Below are 15,828 nucleotides of genomic sequence, written 5' to 3'. Positions count from 1 at the left end.
TCACAAGATCTACGACAGCCGGGAAGATAAATGAGGAAATTCCTAAGTTCCGTTGCCAGCCGCATACAGCTGCATGAAGATGGATACCCGCTATTGCCCGCTAGAGCCCCTTTCATTTCACCGTGCATATATTGTAGAATCAACGGCCACCGCGTGGGTCGCACCACTGCAGATCATTCCCACCGGTAACTCCTTCGGCTTTCTCAATTGAGTTGTTGAATCCGTCAAAGTGAAACATACCGCTAGCCGAGGGACATACTTTTATAGATATGTGAAGTCGCTGCCCCCCCCCCAAAAATATACCGTTGGTAGATGCCCTTTAAATGTTGGTGTTACAGCTGACAAAGCTTTGTAATCTCCAGTTGTGCCGTGCCCTCTGCAATATCGAGCCCGTCTTGTTGCGGTTCATACGCATGGTCTAGTCGTAACCCGGCATGATGGAGATTCCGCTGGTCTAAGAAAATCTTGGTTATATGGACGACATCGGCCTAGGTAAGGATGCCCGTTAGCGGCTACGGTCGTCCAGCCGAGAAGAAAGGAATCGTGTATTGTGTAAATCGCTTCAAGAATGCTATATATACAATGTGTTAGTCCCAAGTGGCCTGACCGACCCTAACACGGGTCTTGCATGCGCAGGTATGTTCCATATTTGAAGTTGATCCAGTCACAACTCTAATCTTCAAAGCCCCATCTTCCTCTGCACCCAACCGAGAGCACTCTGCCACCTCGGATCCCCTGACCTCAAAGCATCAAACAACTCCGAGACTAGCACTCTACCCGCATCCCGCGCCCACCACCGCAGCCCATCAAGCTCCCTCAACAGCACTCCCCAATACATAAGAATTAACAACGAAAACGGCTGCCGACACCGGAGACTATCCACAAAGCCCTTCTCGACCGCCGCAAGCCAAGCAAAAGCCGGCGCCGGATCTGCCGAGTGTGCAAACTTGGCATAACAATGCCTCAGATGAGCAATAACAGTTTTATTAATGCGATGCTGCTCCGAGTAGACCCCTACCATAACCTGATCATTCAAGTCCGACAGATGCGTCAGCGCAGCCTCCGTATCCGGATCGAGCTCGGCAGGCGTGTTCTTCCAAAACTCCCCCTGCGAGAATAACTCTAGCTTAATCCAGGACTTGCTGACTTGCAGGATCTTCTTAACACCCTGCAGCAGCTCGAATAGTATCACGATGTTCTTTGTGGTACTGGCGCACTCATCTTTCATTCCCGTTAGTTGGGGCGACGCGATACCGATCGCGATCATGACAATCGAGTGCGCGAATACCGCGTCGCAGTTGTGCGGCGTGATACTATCGATCGCGTTGCGGAATGGCGTCAGGCTGCGGTTGTAGTACTGTAGCCCAGCTTCGTAGTACATGAGTGCTACTTCTGATGGCCCGCAGGTTGTTGCGATGTGCAGTGAGGCTAGCGCCAAGATCCCGTTCATCAGGTAGTCATGTTTCAAGGCGAGTGTCGGGACGGTTATTTTCCAAATTTGTATTTCTGAATCGCTGATGCAGAGGCTTTTGTATGTCTCTGTTGCAAACTTATGCATTAGTTCTAGGTTGTTGATGCCGAATGAGTTTGTTTGGGTCGGTGCCGAGACCGGGATTGTTGCAACGGCTGGACCGGGCATCGCTGCCACGGGCGAGCCATGGCCATCTAGAGACTGCAGTACGTCGGACGTTGAGCTGGGTGGGGTAATATGGGTTGTAGCGCGACGGGCGGCGACTTTCAAATAAGTGCATTTTAACTCGCGGGTTGTGCAGTTCGAACATGGTGGGCCCTTCTCGTCACATTTGACCCGCCTGATTCTGCATTGATCGCACCCGTTGCGGGATTTGGTATGTGCGCGAAGAGGAGGCATGTTCAAAGTTAACTGACATATTGTGGAGCCCAATCAGAAGATGGCTCTGCGTATAAATACCTAGGTACGACAGAAAAGGTCCGAGATGTTGGCATGTTCGCCCGTATCATGTGACTCGGTTCTAGAACAATTTTGGAAGTATGTGTCGAGTGGTATGTTGGCCAAAATTGGCATTGCATTAAGTGCATGGCGCATATGTTGATGGGGGAAGCAGCAATATATCTATTCATTTAGACATTATTGCCAACATACTAGCAGACGAGGCAGCACAATCCCTCCAGATTCAATACTGCCACGGTTGGATATTAAGTTTGATATCATGTGATGTCAGGCAACGGCCTCGTCGATGGATTCTTTATTTCCGTACATGTTGTATGTGCACAATAATTTCGAAACCGCCAATTGAACGTCAATAGCAAAAATAGTGGGGAACTCATCTGCACAACAGCTTTTAGCTCTTCACGTGGGGGAATATGGCTGGGATTTAGCAACTCTTCTTTTCTTTCGACTGTTGTTCGTTAGTGATTAGCAGTCAGTAATGAGCCAGTGGCTACTATGACTTCTGCAGGCGTACGCGTCTTTCATCCAACCCCGGAAGAAGACCCTGAGCGCGAACGGATCCGCGATTTCTCAAGGTTTGTGGGGTTCGGCCAGTATCCCCTGTCCCACTCATCACCACTGATCATTGCCATAACAGATATTACTGTACAGTGACGAGAGCATTCCCATCACGTGGTGAGACCAGATCGGAAGAAGAGACGCCCGTAGCACCAACAGGAGATGAACAGCCTGTAGGCTGCGATCTAGCAAAGGACATTACCCTCAACGCACTCGCCCAGCTCGGTGTCCTCCGCTTCGATGCCATTCGCAGCTTTGTGTCCATAATTGACGGCGAAACCCAGCATAATATGCCGAGATGACGGGCTCAGTATCGCTACGAGGAACCGCCACAAACCAGAGATGGTATCTACCTTGGAGCACGGTCGCTGGATCTGGGGCGTATGTCCCACACCGTCCGCTTGTTCACAGGCCGGGGAAGGGAACACAGCAATACCAGCAATATGACCGCCAATCGAACACGCTATATTATCCAAGATTTCACCCTGGGGGATAGCTTCAAGGACCGACCTTGTGCCCGAGAGTGGCCGCGCATGCGCTTCTACGCAGAGGTGCCTCTGTTCAGCGCATCTAGATACGTTCTGGGCTCTTATTGCATTATCGACGACAAACCTTGGACGGACTTTGGAGATGATCAGGTCAATGACCTCCAGGAAGTGGCGGATTCCATCGGACTGCATCTGGAGAACGTGCGCATGAGCCAGGCCCATATCCGGACTGGAAAAATTGGTCAAGGGCTTGACAGATTCTGTTAAAGACCATGCAGACTTTGATCCTCAAGAGGCCTCTACTCATGGCCGTCTTCGGTCTAGTGTCCATGCAGCAAATCACCTACCACATGAAAGTGCGACCACCACTGCGGACGCTGACGACTCTGATACCCACCCCTGTTCTTGATGTGCCATTGGGTCGCGCTGTTCAATGCGTTTCTCCCGAACCACCACGACCATCTCCCTCGACGGTCGCCAGGGAGAATCTGTGTTTTCTTGCAGGGTCAACACTACATGACCGAGCCTTCATCACTGAACTCGGGTTACTCAGATCGACCAGTGGTGCTGAGCCCTGGCGAAGGGAAGTCGATGGGCGAAGTACTGAAGTCAGGAGACCCTGTGCACCCCAGAGTATTGATCAAGGCTTCTCGAAGTTATCGTTGACCGAGAGCATGCCCATATATGAACACATTGCATCGATCTATTCGCGTGCAAGTGTGTTGCTCCGGGATTCCATGGATCTAGACGGAGTTGCATTTCTCGATGCTTATCCAACTGCTTTTGCCTTGTGAGTGCGTCGCCCTTAGACTTTCTGGATCCAAAAATTGTCCTAATACGTTCTAGGTCGGAATTCTGCAAGGCCAACAACTTGAGGCATGCGGATAAGCTAAATGAAATGATCTGAGAAAATGACGAGGACAATCTTGCTTTTGATTTTAACCCCATGTGGTGGAAGAAATTGCAGACATATTATACACCTGCCAGCGAGCACCTGAGCAGGTGGGCCAGCTCGCTAAAAGGATGTCATCCAACAAGGAAGCCGGCGATGCCATCACCGAGGATTTAAGGGCGCAGAACCAATTCTCCGTTGTCATCTGAGTCGATCAAACGGACACTTAGATGATTCGGTCCCTTGCAGGTGCCTGGAGAAGAATCATGATGAACCTTCTCGGCAATGCGATGAAGTGGACCACAGCTGGTTTTATCGAAATAGCGTTATCAAAGGCCAGGGACCGATCAGACCCCCAGCCACCCCTTGTGCATCTCTCCATCACTGATACCGGCCGTGGGATAGCGCCTGATTTCATCAAACACGAAATTTTGTCCCATTCTCTCAGGGAGATCCGCTGTCTGAGGGCGTCAGGCTGGGCCTGAGCATGGTACAGCAATTGGTGATGTCGCTCGGGGGACATGTCAACGCGAGGAGCGAGATAGGTATTGGGACTCAGGCTGACATCTATATTCCGGTTCAATATCTACCGGCTAGTTTTGATCCGGCGGATAGCGCGGCCCAGACAACTATCCAGCCAGGAACCACCCCAATGCATGCATGCCTGGTAGGCGTCAATGGTTATCCTGACCTCACAGGGGCACCCACTGGGACTCTCACTGTCGAGGCAAACGAAACATTCCCATTCAGAGCCCACTCGCAAACGTCTTCATGACAAAGATCAAGTGGAATATCTCTCTGGCTGGCTCCATCGAGAAGGCTCATGGTCAAGTCATTGTCATTGAGGAAGAACTCCTCAGACGAACTATGGATGAAAGTGATCAACTTGTCTCCGAAATGGCGGCTCAGAATGCTTTGACTTCTTCTCGTGCTGAGCGGCAATGTACCAATCATACTCGACAGCCTCTCTGTCAACATCATCCGCGTTGCACAGCCGTAGGTTACAATCTACCAACACTTTTAGTATACAAAATAATACTTTTGCAGATTAGGACCACAGAATATTTACGAAGCCATTGAAAAGTCCATGATGAAGTGGCGCGATAGTCAAATACATCCCGCATCTCCTGCGCCCGACGCTACTTTCTCGCTCGTGTCTCCGCAGACACAAACGGAAAACAGTCCAGACTACTCAGGCTCGGATCTGTATGATAGAGGGACGCCCACATATTCAAACGAACCAAAGAGCTCACCGGAAGGATCAAGCAGCTCCACCCCCGACCATCCAGCAAGCAAGCACTGGCTCATGTGCTCATCGTGGACGATAATGAAATCAATGTCAAGGTACTGTCCCAGGCCGCTTCCCATATCCGGTTCGAACACCATTTAGACAAGTCCTAGATTATGGCCACCTTATGCGCAAAATAACTGCAGCTACGACACAGCCCATAACGGCCTCGTCGCACTGGAGAAATAGAAATCTTCCAACCTTCACTACGATTTCGTCTTGATGGATATTTCAATGCCAGCTATCGACAGCCTCGTCTTAACGAGCAAGATCCGCGAATTCGAACGCGAACATAACATCAGACATTCTTGCATCATGGCTGTCACTGGAGTCTCCTCCGCTCGCTTCCAGGACCAGGCTACTACGGCTGGTATCGATAACTACCTCATCAAATCCCTCTCCCTCCACGCGCTCAAAGCTCTTATGAACATTGCATGATACCATCTATTTGCATTTACGATGGCTGGTATTTGGCCCTCATTGCACAGCATGGTGTTGGTTGGATTCTCTCGGGGTTTGATGTGTATATAAAACGAATAGAGCATGGAAATGGCATTTGGCCTCCTGGCCCAAATTCATATCATATTTTGACTGGATTCTTCTCGAGACGCCTCGGCCCTCAACTGCCTAAATGTATAACGTAAGTTTGATGAATGTGAGACACGCCAAGGATCCTGATCCCCGGATTTCACAAGTCCAATGATCCCTGGAGTGCTGAATGCGAATCATATGCTGCGGATCTCTCTGCTCCGTCTTGGCTTTGCCAATGCTTACCCCGCCCCCTCGTTGATATGCATGTTCCGGATGTTGTACATTATTGGGAAAATCTCAAAATGCACTACGGAGTATATACTTGCTGCTTCGACAGCAGGTCCATGAAGTGGGATGCATAAAGCGAAGCGGATGCATAAAGTGGAGTATAAACGTCGTACACCGGCGAGGATTACCCCCGAGTATCACGATCTCGTCTCATTTAGCGCGTTAGGATTTATAATTTAAATCTAGTTCTAAGACTGACAAGCTGTCTCACGTAGCTAAAGTCGAGTGCATCCGGAGCCTATCGCAGTGTTGCATTGGGGTTGGGGTGTTGAGAACCCATCTTTGTATGTCGCATTGGAGGAGTTGAAGTCCAATCAATATGTGTCGCAAGGGCTGTGAGTCGCTCGGGCTTTTCGTCGTGATTGGCATGGGTCGAGTTCAGTCGCGATCGATCTTCTCTAGAATGAGCAACACTGCCTTGTCGCCGTGTCCCTTTACATAGTCTATAAGCTCATCGGTGACTACCTTCACCAGACCATCCGCCACCAACTTCTCAACCTCAGCTTTGAACCCTCCGGGCACCCAAATCTCTTCCAGGATCGTTGAGACAACGACACCCTTGTGCTTAGTGACGCGCACAAGTTCACGCAGAGCAGGGTCTGGTCCAACGTGGCCAAGTGTGAAAGTACCCACGCAGGACACGAGGTCGTAAGTTCCGTCCGTCTTGTCGATCGGTCGGTTCATGTCTGCCACTGTGAGATCCCGGTAGATTCCGGTCTTTCTTGCGATGGAAAGCATGGCGGGAGATAGGTCGATGCCATCGATTGCTTTGGCCTGGGCCATTGCAAGAGCCACTCCCACCAGCCCGGTCCCGCAACCGGCATCCAGTATCACGCTGTTTGTAGCGCCATTGGAGAGCCCGTATTTGATGGCGGCTTGAGCGACAAGCATGGGTGCAACGTATTCTTGAGCACTGTCTCCAACCTCATCGTCATATGAGGCGGCCCATTTCTCGTACAGGGCCATGCAGTCTTCAGTGCTGCCGCTGGCACGGGCTTGACTGAGGTATAGTTCGGTAGCCGAGCTTGAGGCCTTGGCTTGGATGGGAGCTGGGGCCAACATCGTGTGGAGTCGAGGTTGGTTTCTGAAGAAGGGGCTTTGTTAAATGATTTAGGAAGTTGGGATATTGCGTGTTTTCGCGCGGTATTCTTGGTGATTTCTGGCCTAAGAGGTTAGAATCGAGCGGGTGGGAATCTATTCCCCATCTGCCGATGCCCTTCTTATAGGAATTATGAGTTGCCGATCATTGCGGACATTGGCTGGACACAGGCCGGGTTTAATGGCGTGATGCGGGGTTATTGATGAATGGACCTAAAAGAGTGAACTTTGGTCGATCGATGATGTCGGTGGAACATAGTTTCGAGTATGTTGAGCCTGGGCCTGAGCATGATGCATGTTCCTGCGCTAAGTATGTATTATGTACCCCTCCAGGCTTTTGCCTGGCTCCCGAGGTGAATAAAAACACCTCTGTTTTATCCAATTCATCCGGCAGATCGCAAATAGGAACACAGATTGACGTAGCGGGCATCACTGTCGACTTGACGCTCTGACTTGCATCGTACGGAAAAACAGGAGAATCAATTGAGTGAATTGGATGTCCATGTCTCACGGACCTTGTCTTCTCTCTGGAATACAATTCCCCGCCAGTAAGCCCATGCCAAGGCGGTTTTTTCTTGGCCAATCATCAGATCTGGCCTGAACATGCAACCTGTTCTCATCCAGATGTCCCCCATCAATCAAGATTAGATTGACTTGGATGGGCCCCACTGGGCTTACCACTAAAGTGCCGATCTATTTCCTAGATAGGTTTGGATCCATCTTAGCCTCAATCTATTCCAAGGTCGGGTACGGAGAAATGGGGCAGGGGGCTGTAGAGTGATCAACCTCATCTTTCTTGTCCGTGCTCTTTGTGTGCCCCGATGCATAATTGCCAGGTGGTGATTGGAGATCGCTCTTGCCACTAGGTTTCGATGCCAGCATTACATCCCATCCGATCCAATAGCAGTGTAGTGCCAGGTCTCAAGTGAGAGTGAGAATAACAATTTGCCGCGGTAGCCAGAGAAGATGCACTAATAGTCAGTGACAAATTCCACTCTCTCGGACTCCGTTGTGCATGTGCATGTGCAGATCACGTGGATAGTTATGGTCTTTCCCTTGTCGCCTTGATTCTAAGGCTTTTGATGCCACCTTCCCTTTCGGGGATTTAGCTTTCTCTCTAGGTGGAGTTGGGACTCAGAGAACATTGACTCCAGGGCTATATATTCAGGTTATGTAAATGTACGTATGGCAGAGTATGTGACTGCATATCGAACAGAGGTAATAGACGACCAGCAGCTTTTCAAACTGGAAACCACGTAACAATTGAAAGATCATGGGTGTGGTGGCACTAGTTAATTATGTTGGACTGTGAAGACTTAATGCCTTGAAGTTTAGGCCACCTAGGAATTAACTTGGAATAACCACAAAGTACCTAGGTTAACTAGCTTGCCCTTCCCTATAATAATTCTCCTCTCCTCTCAATACAATCCCGAAATATTCCGCCTATGAGAACTTGTCACGCTGCGAAACCCATTCCAGAGCAAACCTATGCCAAATGCCGTACTAAGTGCATTTCCCCAACCCATTCGTCTTATTTCGTCGAGTTTCTCTGAAAATTTGATGACAGCATCTTAAGGTATGGTCTCTTGACGGTCCTGTCATCGGTACCATCTCTAACGCCTTCTTCAGGGGCATGACCAAAACATATTTCTCATGTCTTCGTTGACACTTTCATGAACCGATCAACAGTAATGAGGATTTGATGGATCCAAGCAACTCGAGAAAAAAAACTCGCTGGTGAGACAGGAGACTTCGAGAGGACCTTTCCACCCGTCAAATTTCACCTTCACGATGGCGACTATATGGGGCAATTTCGGAAATACCTCGAATTTCCCTGCCGCCTTCTCTCAGGTCCTTTGTCCTTTCAGCCGCCATTATTGCCGTTTCAAATGCTCTTTCAGTTCGCAAGTAGGGAATAACACACGGGAAATTAGAAAATGCGAGATTCTTTTGCTTATCTACAGTTTTTTCGACGTTGCAACTGCCCTGGAGCCTGGAGGTTCCTCCAACTTATTTTAGCATAAGCGATGGCACTAAGGTTCGAAATCCAAGTTTGTCGACCCCTTCATATCCGATACCGCTCTACTTTTCGCTCGAAAATTCGATAGGCATGGACAGTAACTGCGCACCTGGAAATATCAAGCCGTCTCGGCGATGAAACACAACTATGGCAAGTGGTGCTATTTCTGGTGTACGCAGGGAGTACAATCGAGCACTCCTTATTCGGGCAGAAAGAACTGCATTTTCGTATCAACATCTACCGATCACGTTTGACTAGTACCCGAGGTCCTATATTCTGCGCACCAGAGGACAGTATACCTCCCCGACAAGTGCTCCCTCAAGTAGATCAGGGAAATCATAGCTAGGACGGGTTAATGGTCCGAAGCTATACTCTCAGGTTCTCTGCTCGCTCTACCAGGTAGACAGGAATGCTTTTCTGTCTAATGAACCACGAGTTCGTGAGCTGCCACTCATGGTTGTGACTGGGGAGAGCCATCTGTGTAGCCAATTAGTCAATATGCTGTTAACCCGAAATCCGCGGATCCAATTCTAACTTACGTCAAATGTGTTGAAAAGTGTCGCGATCAGCTTGAAGCTTTCCAGCTGCGAGAGATAGCGTCCTAAGCAGGCGCGCGATCCAGCACCGAATGTGAAATCGGTGCTTTTCATCTTAGAAAAGCGCGCCTGGTATGCCTCTTCCGTCTCCCCTGGGTTCTGAAGCCAACGCTCCGGGATAAATTCATGTGTGTTGGCACCGAAGACTGTCTCGTTCCTATTGATCACCCATGGATTCATACCCACGGTAGTCCCCTCAGGCACGAAGCGTCCGTCCGGCAGAGTGTGACCACCTTTAGGAACAATACGCTCGAGCATAAGGCCGACTCCGGGATTAATGCGCATTGATTCTCGCATAACCGCTTCAAGATATTTCAGTGCTTTAATTTCTTTCCATTGAGCGGGAGAGGAGAGATTAGCACCACGGAGTTCGTCGCAAAGCCTCTGGCAGACGCCGGGGTTCTTCAGGACGTAGTAAATGGTCGCGCACATGGTCCCTGCTGTCGAGTCGCTACCTGCAAGCACATTGGAGAGTAGCCAGAGGATTACAGTGTTGTCATCGACAAGTTCTGGGTTCTTCTGCTTGAGTTCAAGGAACTTGGAAAGGAAATCGCCGTCGTGGTTGCCTTCTTGATAGCGTCTATGGAGTTGTTCAAGACTGAAGATATTGGCCCAGAGAAAAGTTGGCGGTCCAATGCGCATGATCGGGTTTTTGTCAAATAGATAGTCAAGGAGAGGGATTTGGCAGATCTGTAGAAGCGTTAGTGTGCATTATCTTGGTCAACAACCATTTCACTGACTGCAGCAAAGTAATCGAGCGTCTGGTTTGACCTCCTAAGGAATCCCTTGTAGTCACTGCCAGCTTCGAGAATTCCAAGATCTTTCGAGAACGTGACTTGGCTCATAGTATCCCACGCAACTAGGTTACCAGTCGGTAAGTTTCTATCTTCTTTGGATCAAGTGCGAATGCTTACAGAAGCTGATCCAATCAGACATCTCGCAAGTCTTACCCGGGCGGACAAACCGCGCTCGGAGCTTCTCACAAAGGAGCTTGATAGTAATATCTATATTGCTCTCGGCATCTTGAACCTTGCTCATAGAATATAAGTTCTTGACTGGGCGGATGTAAGTCGAGTGCCAGCTCTCATTCTGATTCGAGAACAAATTTTTCAATCGAAGTCCACCAACGACAACGTCATTGACATTGTACATGTCGCTCTATAACATAAATATTAAAACCAATGTTTTTAGCTTATTAGAAACGACCTTACCTTAAGCCAGGGATTCTTGGTATTATAAACAACGCTGATCAAGCCTGGATCGGAGAGACTGAGGACATTTGGACCCATACGAACAGCAGACCCGTATCTGCGGTGCAGGTTGTTATGTGTAACATCACAACGGCCTTTGGCTACATCTTGCATGCGCCATATGTTTGTGAAGCTCGCCAGATTAGGACCGGGGAAAGACTTCAGAGGGGATCGAAGATAATTCCATAGAAAACGAGAGGTGAGTAGGATTGCCACAAATAGGGCGAGCTTGGTTGTAAGTTCTAGAAGGGTATTCATGATTGTTTGAGGCTGTCTGCAAAGAGTGCATAGAATTATCAAGGGGAGGTTAATACCTAGGAACTTTCTTTTCCCACGCTGTCCCTTCAACGATCTAATAACCGAAGACTGCACAGGGCCCCCATCTTTTGCCCACATAAGCTGCATAATAGACCAAGGAGAGAAACCCACTAAAAATGAGCAACGGGGGAATTGCACAGATAAAATAGTGGACCAATTGGTGAATGACCCAATTACCAGACCGCTAGGTGCATTAGTGCGCAAACAAACAGGCCGAAAGTTTTACCGTGTGATATGACAGCTTTTCACTTGAGACGTAGCGCACCTTAGTCTTCAATTGATCGGCAATGCTGGCCTATCATTCTGAGTAGATTCGTGTGGGTTAGCCACAGCGGGGGTTTCTCAATTATACCATTTTTTGCTCGACAGTGAGACACATATAAATGATCGAAATCAAGATAAATTAATGTATGTCCAGGTCTATCAACTTCCCCTATCAATAAACCTTCAAAGGTTGAACTGGACGTGGGGAGTGTGGGACCTTGGAAACCTTGCAAGGCATTTAAGTCCCGCACGGGCCGTAGCCGCAGCCCCATCCACGGAACCAATCAACGGTCAGGTTATATGTAACATCGTGATACGTTGTGATATATTTTTGATACGGTAACAATACGTAGAGATGTTCTTATTGTTGTATGATCTTGTCGCCTGCCTATATAACGTCGTGTCGACACTGAAAGTGCCTAAGATTTGCGGCTGTTTTGGCTCTCTCCTCTCCTGCCTCTCAACCGCTCTTCTCTTCCATAGTCATCTGAGATCCCCTTACCGCGACTTCACTATCATATCCCCACCTCTCCTTTCTTTGTCCACTTTTTGATACACGCATCCCATGGCAGTAACCAGCAAATGGAAAATATAAGCACAGTCTCCTTCTACTACTTTTCACAGCTGCCTCTGGAACTGCGCCGTATGATCTGGATGCAATGCCTACCGCATCGTATACCAGAGGAAGACACCCCTGACCGTTTTTTTCTAGCGGCTACAGATCAAATCAAGCCCGCGATGCTCATCACATGACGCGATAAAATTCTCAGCCGCCGACTATCGCGTTCGTCAATAGCGAGTCTCGGCAACTCGTGCTAGAACAGGGACGTATATTGGAATCCGTTAAGGGCAATGACCTGAAGTGGCTATAGGTGCAACCGCGCCGGGATACACTACACTTAATTGGACGCGAATGCTATACGCTATTCAGGGAGTTGATGATGACGCCACGGGTCCGACCCTCGAATTCCTATTGCATACGACGGGTTTTGGGATCGGCCACCGACGCCGTAGTCGCCTGCTCCATGCCGGTATTGCAACTCGCCGAAGCCATCGACAGCATGAAGCGGATCAAAAAGATCGGCCAAAATGCCATAGACGCCCACAGGAAGGAACTCATCCCGGAGATCCTCGCCATCGTCCTTATGGTCATTCCCTTTGTTGGCAAGGCTCTCGGCCCCTTGATCTGCAGTGCAACGTCAATTGCTCGCATTGCGCTTCTGGTCGGCGAAATGGGCAACGGGGGGCCGACGGTGGCTGCGCTGTTTGCCATACTGGGTCTGATTGCGGGTGTTGACAGCGGCACCGGCAAGCTGTCCAAGGGGAGGCCCTGGTAGAAGCTTCTAAGGTGAGGGGCCTATTGAAGGCAAGCGATTTGGCCAAGCCCCCTGAGGGCTTTAGGAACTTCGACCAGCCATTAGGTTGCTGCCAAATCAGCTAGCTGTGACACTGTACCCTCGCACCTAGATCGGCGACCATCCTTGAGCCCTTTGAAACATGGTACGTTGAGTGAAATGAAGAGGGTTCCTAGGTGACAGGCCCAGGCTCATGCATGGTCAGATATCCATGTACCTTTCTTGCCCAGGCAGCTGTTTAGGTGGCCTAGTGGTAGTGACAAGAGCAAGCCCTCTATAAGCAAATGCTAGATTGTGAGAATGAACATGAATTATTGCTTAAACCAGCAGCTCGAGCTTGTACGGGAATTTAACAGCTATCCATGGATATGTCGTGGTGGAGCCATGGTTTCAATTTGTGGAACCGTGGGATCTTGATTTTTAAGCCGCTTCTTTTTTCTACAACATCGTTCAAACAGGGATATCATTTAGAATGAAAAGTGTGCAATAAATATTAGTCACAAATACCAAGACAATGTAGACAATCTCTCGTCATCTAGAACTTTTATACACGGTTCAAGTCCAGCGGTAGATAACATCTCTATACCCAAGTGTGTCTAGAAAGATGGAGTCACGGGAGGACCATCAAGCTTGAAGTAACCAGGCTGGAGATTCTGATAAACCTCCCTGGGGTCGTACTTCTTGGCAATCTTCTTCAGCTGGGCCTTGTTAGCAGCGCCATATCCAGCGACAGCATCCTGGAACATGCTGGCGTAGTTCATATAGACATATTCATTGAAGACGCCGACGTTCTTAGCCTCAGTAATTACCTTCTCCATGAACTTGTTGACGAACGCGTAGACAGTCTTGTCGTCAGACTCGTTCTCCCACCAGCAGGAGATGTGCAGAAGGTGAACAGGGCCAGAGGAACCGGCGAGTCCGAGAGGGTTGCCACCGTGGTTTTTCATGTTGTTCAACATGGGCTCGGTGATGCCCTGATAGATGAGGACGGGCTGGGCACCCGCAACATTGCCCACCTCAGGAATCATCGAGTAGAAGAGATTCACCACCCAGTTAGCGAATTTCTCGTCAAGAGCCGCGCTGATGGGCCAATACACCTCGCGAAGGCCGTATGGGTTCTCGGTCTCGAGGTACTTGACGTACTCAACAAGGGACTTGGCACTGGAATTGTCGGAAATAGCCGAAATGTTTCTGTATTGCTTGAAGATTTCGGGGTTTGGGTCGTTCTTGACGTAGGTCAGTTCGGCGGAGGCAAGGTTCATTCCTTGGGTCTGAAGAAAGGCGACATATTGCTGGGCATTGCCGTCAACGGTGGCATTATTGATCACGTTGGTCCAAGCGTTAATAACCTGGGGAAATTCGGTCTCGAGGAAGGTCCTAGCACCGCCATACATCTCTGGGGAGGGGATTGTGAACATATTGTACTTGGTGACAAGACCAAAGTTGTTGCCACCACCGCGGAGAGCCCAGTATAGGTCAGGGTAGGAAGTGGCGCTCGCAGTCACAATCAGACCGCTAGCGGTAACGACCTACGTGTTATTCGTTAATATGCATCCGGAGTGTATTACAGGCCCATAATCTTACCTCGAAGCTCTCAACATTGTCACAAGACCACCCGTACAGGTTGGAGTGGTAGGAGATTCCGCCACCCAAAACGAAACCACCAACACCAATGCTAGAAGCACGACCTCCGATAACAGCCAAGCCATAGGGCTCGAGGGCAGCATAGGTAGTGAGCCAATTGTTTCCAGGTTCAATAGACGCGACTTTCTTGTCTGCGTCAAGAGTGACGGCGCTCATATCCTTGAACCAGATACTGATTCCGCCAGGGGCGCTAGAAGCACCAGTAAAGGCAGCATGACCGCCACTGCGAGCAGCAAACTCGCAACCAGTCAAGCGGGAAAGCAAAACTGCAGTACTGACTTCCGTGTTCTTGGTAGGACGGAAAACGCAATGAGGCTGCACCTCTTCTTGCTGCACAGACCAGAACGAGCTAGTGAAGTTGTTGTACCCAGTGGTCTCTTGAGCAGAGACTTTGGAGCCAAAAAGGAAGCTCAAACTTGCACACTAAGGGACATTTAAAATTAGCAATTATTCAGTTAATGGCCAGTTTTGTTACTGATGCCACTTGTACACTTACAGCAACTGCACAGGCTTTATCGGTTGACCGTGTCTCAATGGCAGCGAACGACTTCAATGCCGGAATTTGCGACACATCCACACCGAGATCCTCCAATGCGCCAGTGATGCTGAAATCGTCAGCTTCAATAACTGGGCTGTCGACGGCGGCCTGGGCCAGCGTCAGTCCGCCAATCGCGGATAACCCGCCAATGAGGGATGAAATATGCATGTTCCAAAAGCTATGTAAGCAACCAAAACAGAGCAAACAAACGTGGGATCCAGAAAATGCAAGGACCTTCGAAGGAAAAAGAAGAGAACAAATCCAAGTGGAAGGAACTTATTGTCCTTTATCTTCCTTAAAGGTTAGCTGATCAAAGGGCTTAATCCGATGAGGCCCCCGAAATGGTCCATAGTATAGGGGTCCTGGGTGTAATTAAGTAATTAAGGGGTTCCTGTGATTAAAGCAGATTATGACTAGACATTCCAAGGCAGTGTTCGTTTTCGTTAACGAGCAAAGCAATTTCGCTTCCAAATGTAACCGAAGCGGCGCAAGCCGAACGGTTAAGCTAGCCGGAAGCTCATAACAGTTGAATTGTGGCTTTTCCTTCCCGGCTCAGCGGCACCAGCGCCTGTTTAGCCGTGCACATCGGCGCGGTATACAGAGTAAATGATTCCTATCGGCCACAAACTCTTCTTTTCCTTGAGTCACAAGCCAGGCATCTTGTTGAAAAATGCAATTATGATGAATTTCCTAACCGAGCGCGACGAAGAACGCCACCTAAGCCCCGTGAGTTCGGGGCTTATGCAGGCAGCGGTTTAGCTTGAGACAAG

At 49.3% G+C, this 15,828-nt stretch overlaps 7 protein-coding genes across 7 annotated transcripts; 3 read left to right on the top strand and 4 right to left on the bottom strand.

Moving 5' to 3' along the window:
* Window positions 1-679: 679 nt before the first annotated feature.
* Window positions 680-1,870, bottom strand: N7525_011391 (Zn(II)2Cys6 transcription factor domain-containing protein; the record flags this gene model as incomplete). Its single annotated transcript, XM_002560620.2, has 1 exon — window positions 680-1,870. The coding sequence occupies one exon, from the start codon at window positions 1,868-1,870 to the stop codon at window positions 680-682; it is 1,191 nt and encodes a 396-aa protein (XP_002560666.2).
* A 555-nt stretch (window positions 1,871-2,425) lies between these two features.
* N7525_011390 (uncharacterized protein) lies at window positions 2,426-5,269 on the top strand (the record flags this gene model as incomplete). Its single annotated transcript, XM_061215478.1, has 7 exons — window positions 2,426-2,505; window positions 2,568-2,745; window positions 2,800-3,177; window positions 3,246-3,766; window positions 4,567-4,864; window positions 4,929-5,074; window positions 5,128-5,269. The coding sequence occupies 7 exons, from the start codon at window positions 2,426-2,428 to the stop codon at window positions 5,267-5,269; spliced, it is 1,743 nt and encodes a 580-aa protein (XP_061067990.1).
* Window positions 5,270-5,378: 109 nt separating this feature from the next.
* On the top strand, window positions 5,379-5,594 carry N7525_011389 (uncharacterized protein; the record flags this gene model as incomplete). Its single annotated transcript, XM_061215477.1, has 1 exon — window positions 5,379-5,594. The coding sequence occupies one exon, from the start codon at window positions 5,379-5,381 to the stop codon at window positions 5,592-5,594; it is 216 nt and encodes a 71-aa protein (XP_061067989.1).
* Window positions 5,595-6,353: 759 nt separating this feature from the next.
* Window positions 6,354-7,037, bottom strand: N7525_011388 (class I SAM-dependent DNA methyltransferase; the record flags this gene model as incomplete). Its single annotated transcript, XM_002560621.2, has 1 exon — window positions 6,354-7,037. The coding sequence occupies one exon, from the start codon at window positions 7,035-7,037 to the stop codon at window positions 6,354-6,356; it is 684 nt and encodes a 227-aa protein (XP_002560667.2).
* A 2,422-nt stretch (window positions 7,038-9,459) lies between these two features.
* On the bottom strand, window positions 9,460-11,197 carry N7525_011387 (cytochrome P450; the record flags this gene model as incomplete). Its single annotated transcript, XM_061215476.1, has 5 exons — window positions 9,460-9,570; window positions 9,633-10,379; window positions 10,430-10,548; window positions 10,604-10,847; window positions 10,901-11,197. The coding sequence occupies 5 exons, from the start codon at window positions 11,195-11,197 to the stop codon at window positions 9,460-9,462; spliced, it is 1,518 nt and encodes a 505-aa protein (XP_061067988.1).
* Window positions 11,198-12,546: 1,349 nt separating this feature from the next.
* N7525_011386 (uncharacterized protein) lies at window positions 12,547-12,858 on the top strand (the record flags this gene model as incomplete). Its single annotated transcript, XM_061215475.1, has 1 exon — window positions 12,547-12,858. One exon carries the CDS (start codon window positions 12,547-12,549, stop codon window positions 12,856-12,858), a length of 312 nt encoding a protein of 103 aa, XP_061067987.1.
* A 614-nt stretch (window positions 12,859-13,472) lies between these two features.
* N7525_011385 (FAD-binding oxidoreductase) lies at window positions 13,473-15,226 on the bottom strand (the record flags this gene model as incomplete). Its single annotated transcript, XM_002560624.2, has 3 exons — window positions 13,473-14,405; window positions 14,461-14,943; window positions 15,017-15,226. 3 exons carry the CDS (start codon window positions 15,224-15,226, stop codon window positions 13,473-13,475), a joined length of 1,626 nt encoding a protein of 541 aa, XP_002560670.2.
* Between the last annotated feature and the right edge of the window lie 602 nt (window positions 15,227-15,828).

Source organism: Penicillium rubens, assembly GCF_028828025.1.
Source record: "Penicillium rubens strain IBT 27055 chromosome Unknown utg000004l_segment0_segment0, whole genome shotgun sequence".
Classification (NCBI taxonomy): domain Eukaryota; kingdom Fungi; phylum Ascomycota; class Eurotiomycetes; order Eurotiales; family Aspergillaceae; genus Penicillium; species Penicillium rubens.
Note: the sequence above shows the minus strand (reverse complement) of the source record. Positions and strands in the feature narration are given on the sequence as shown.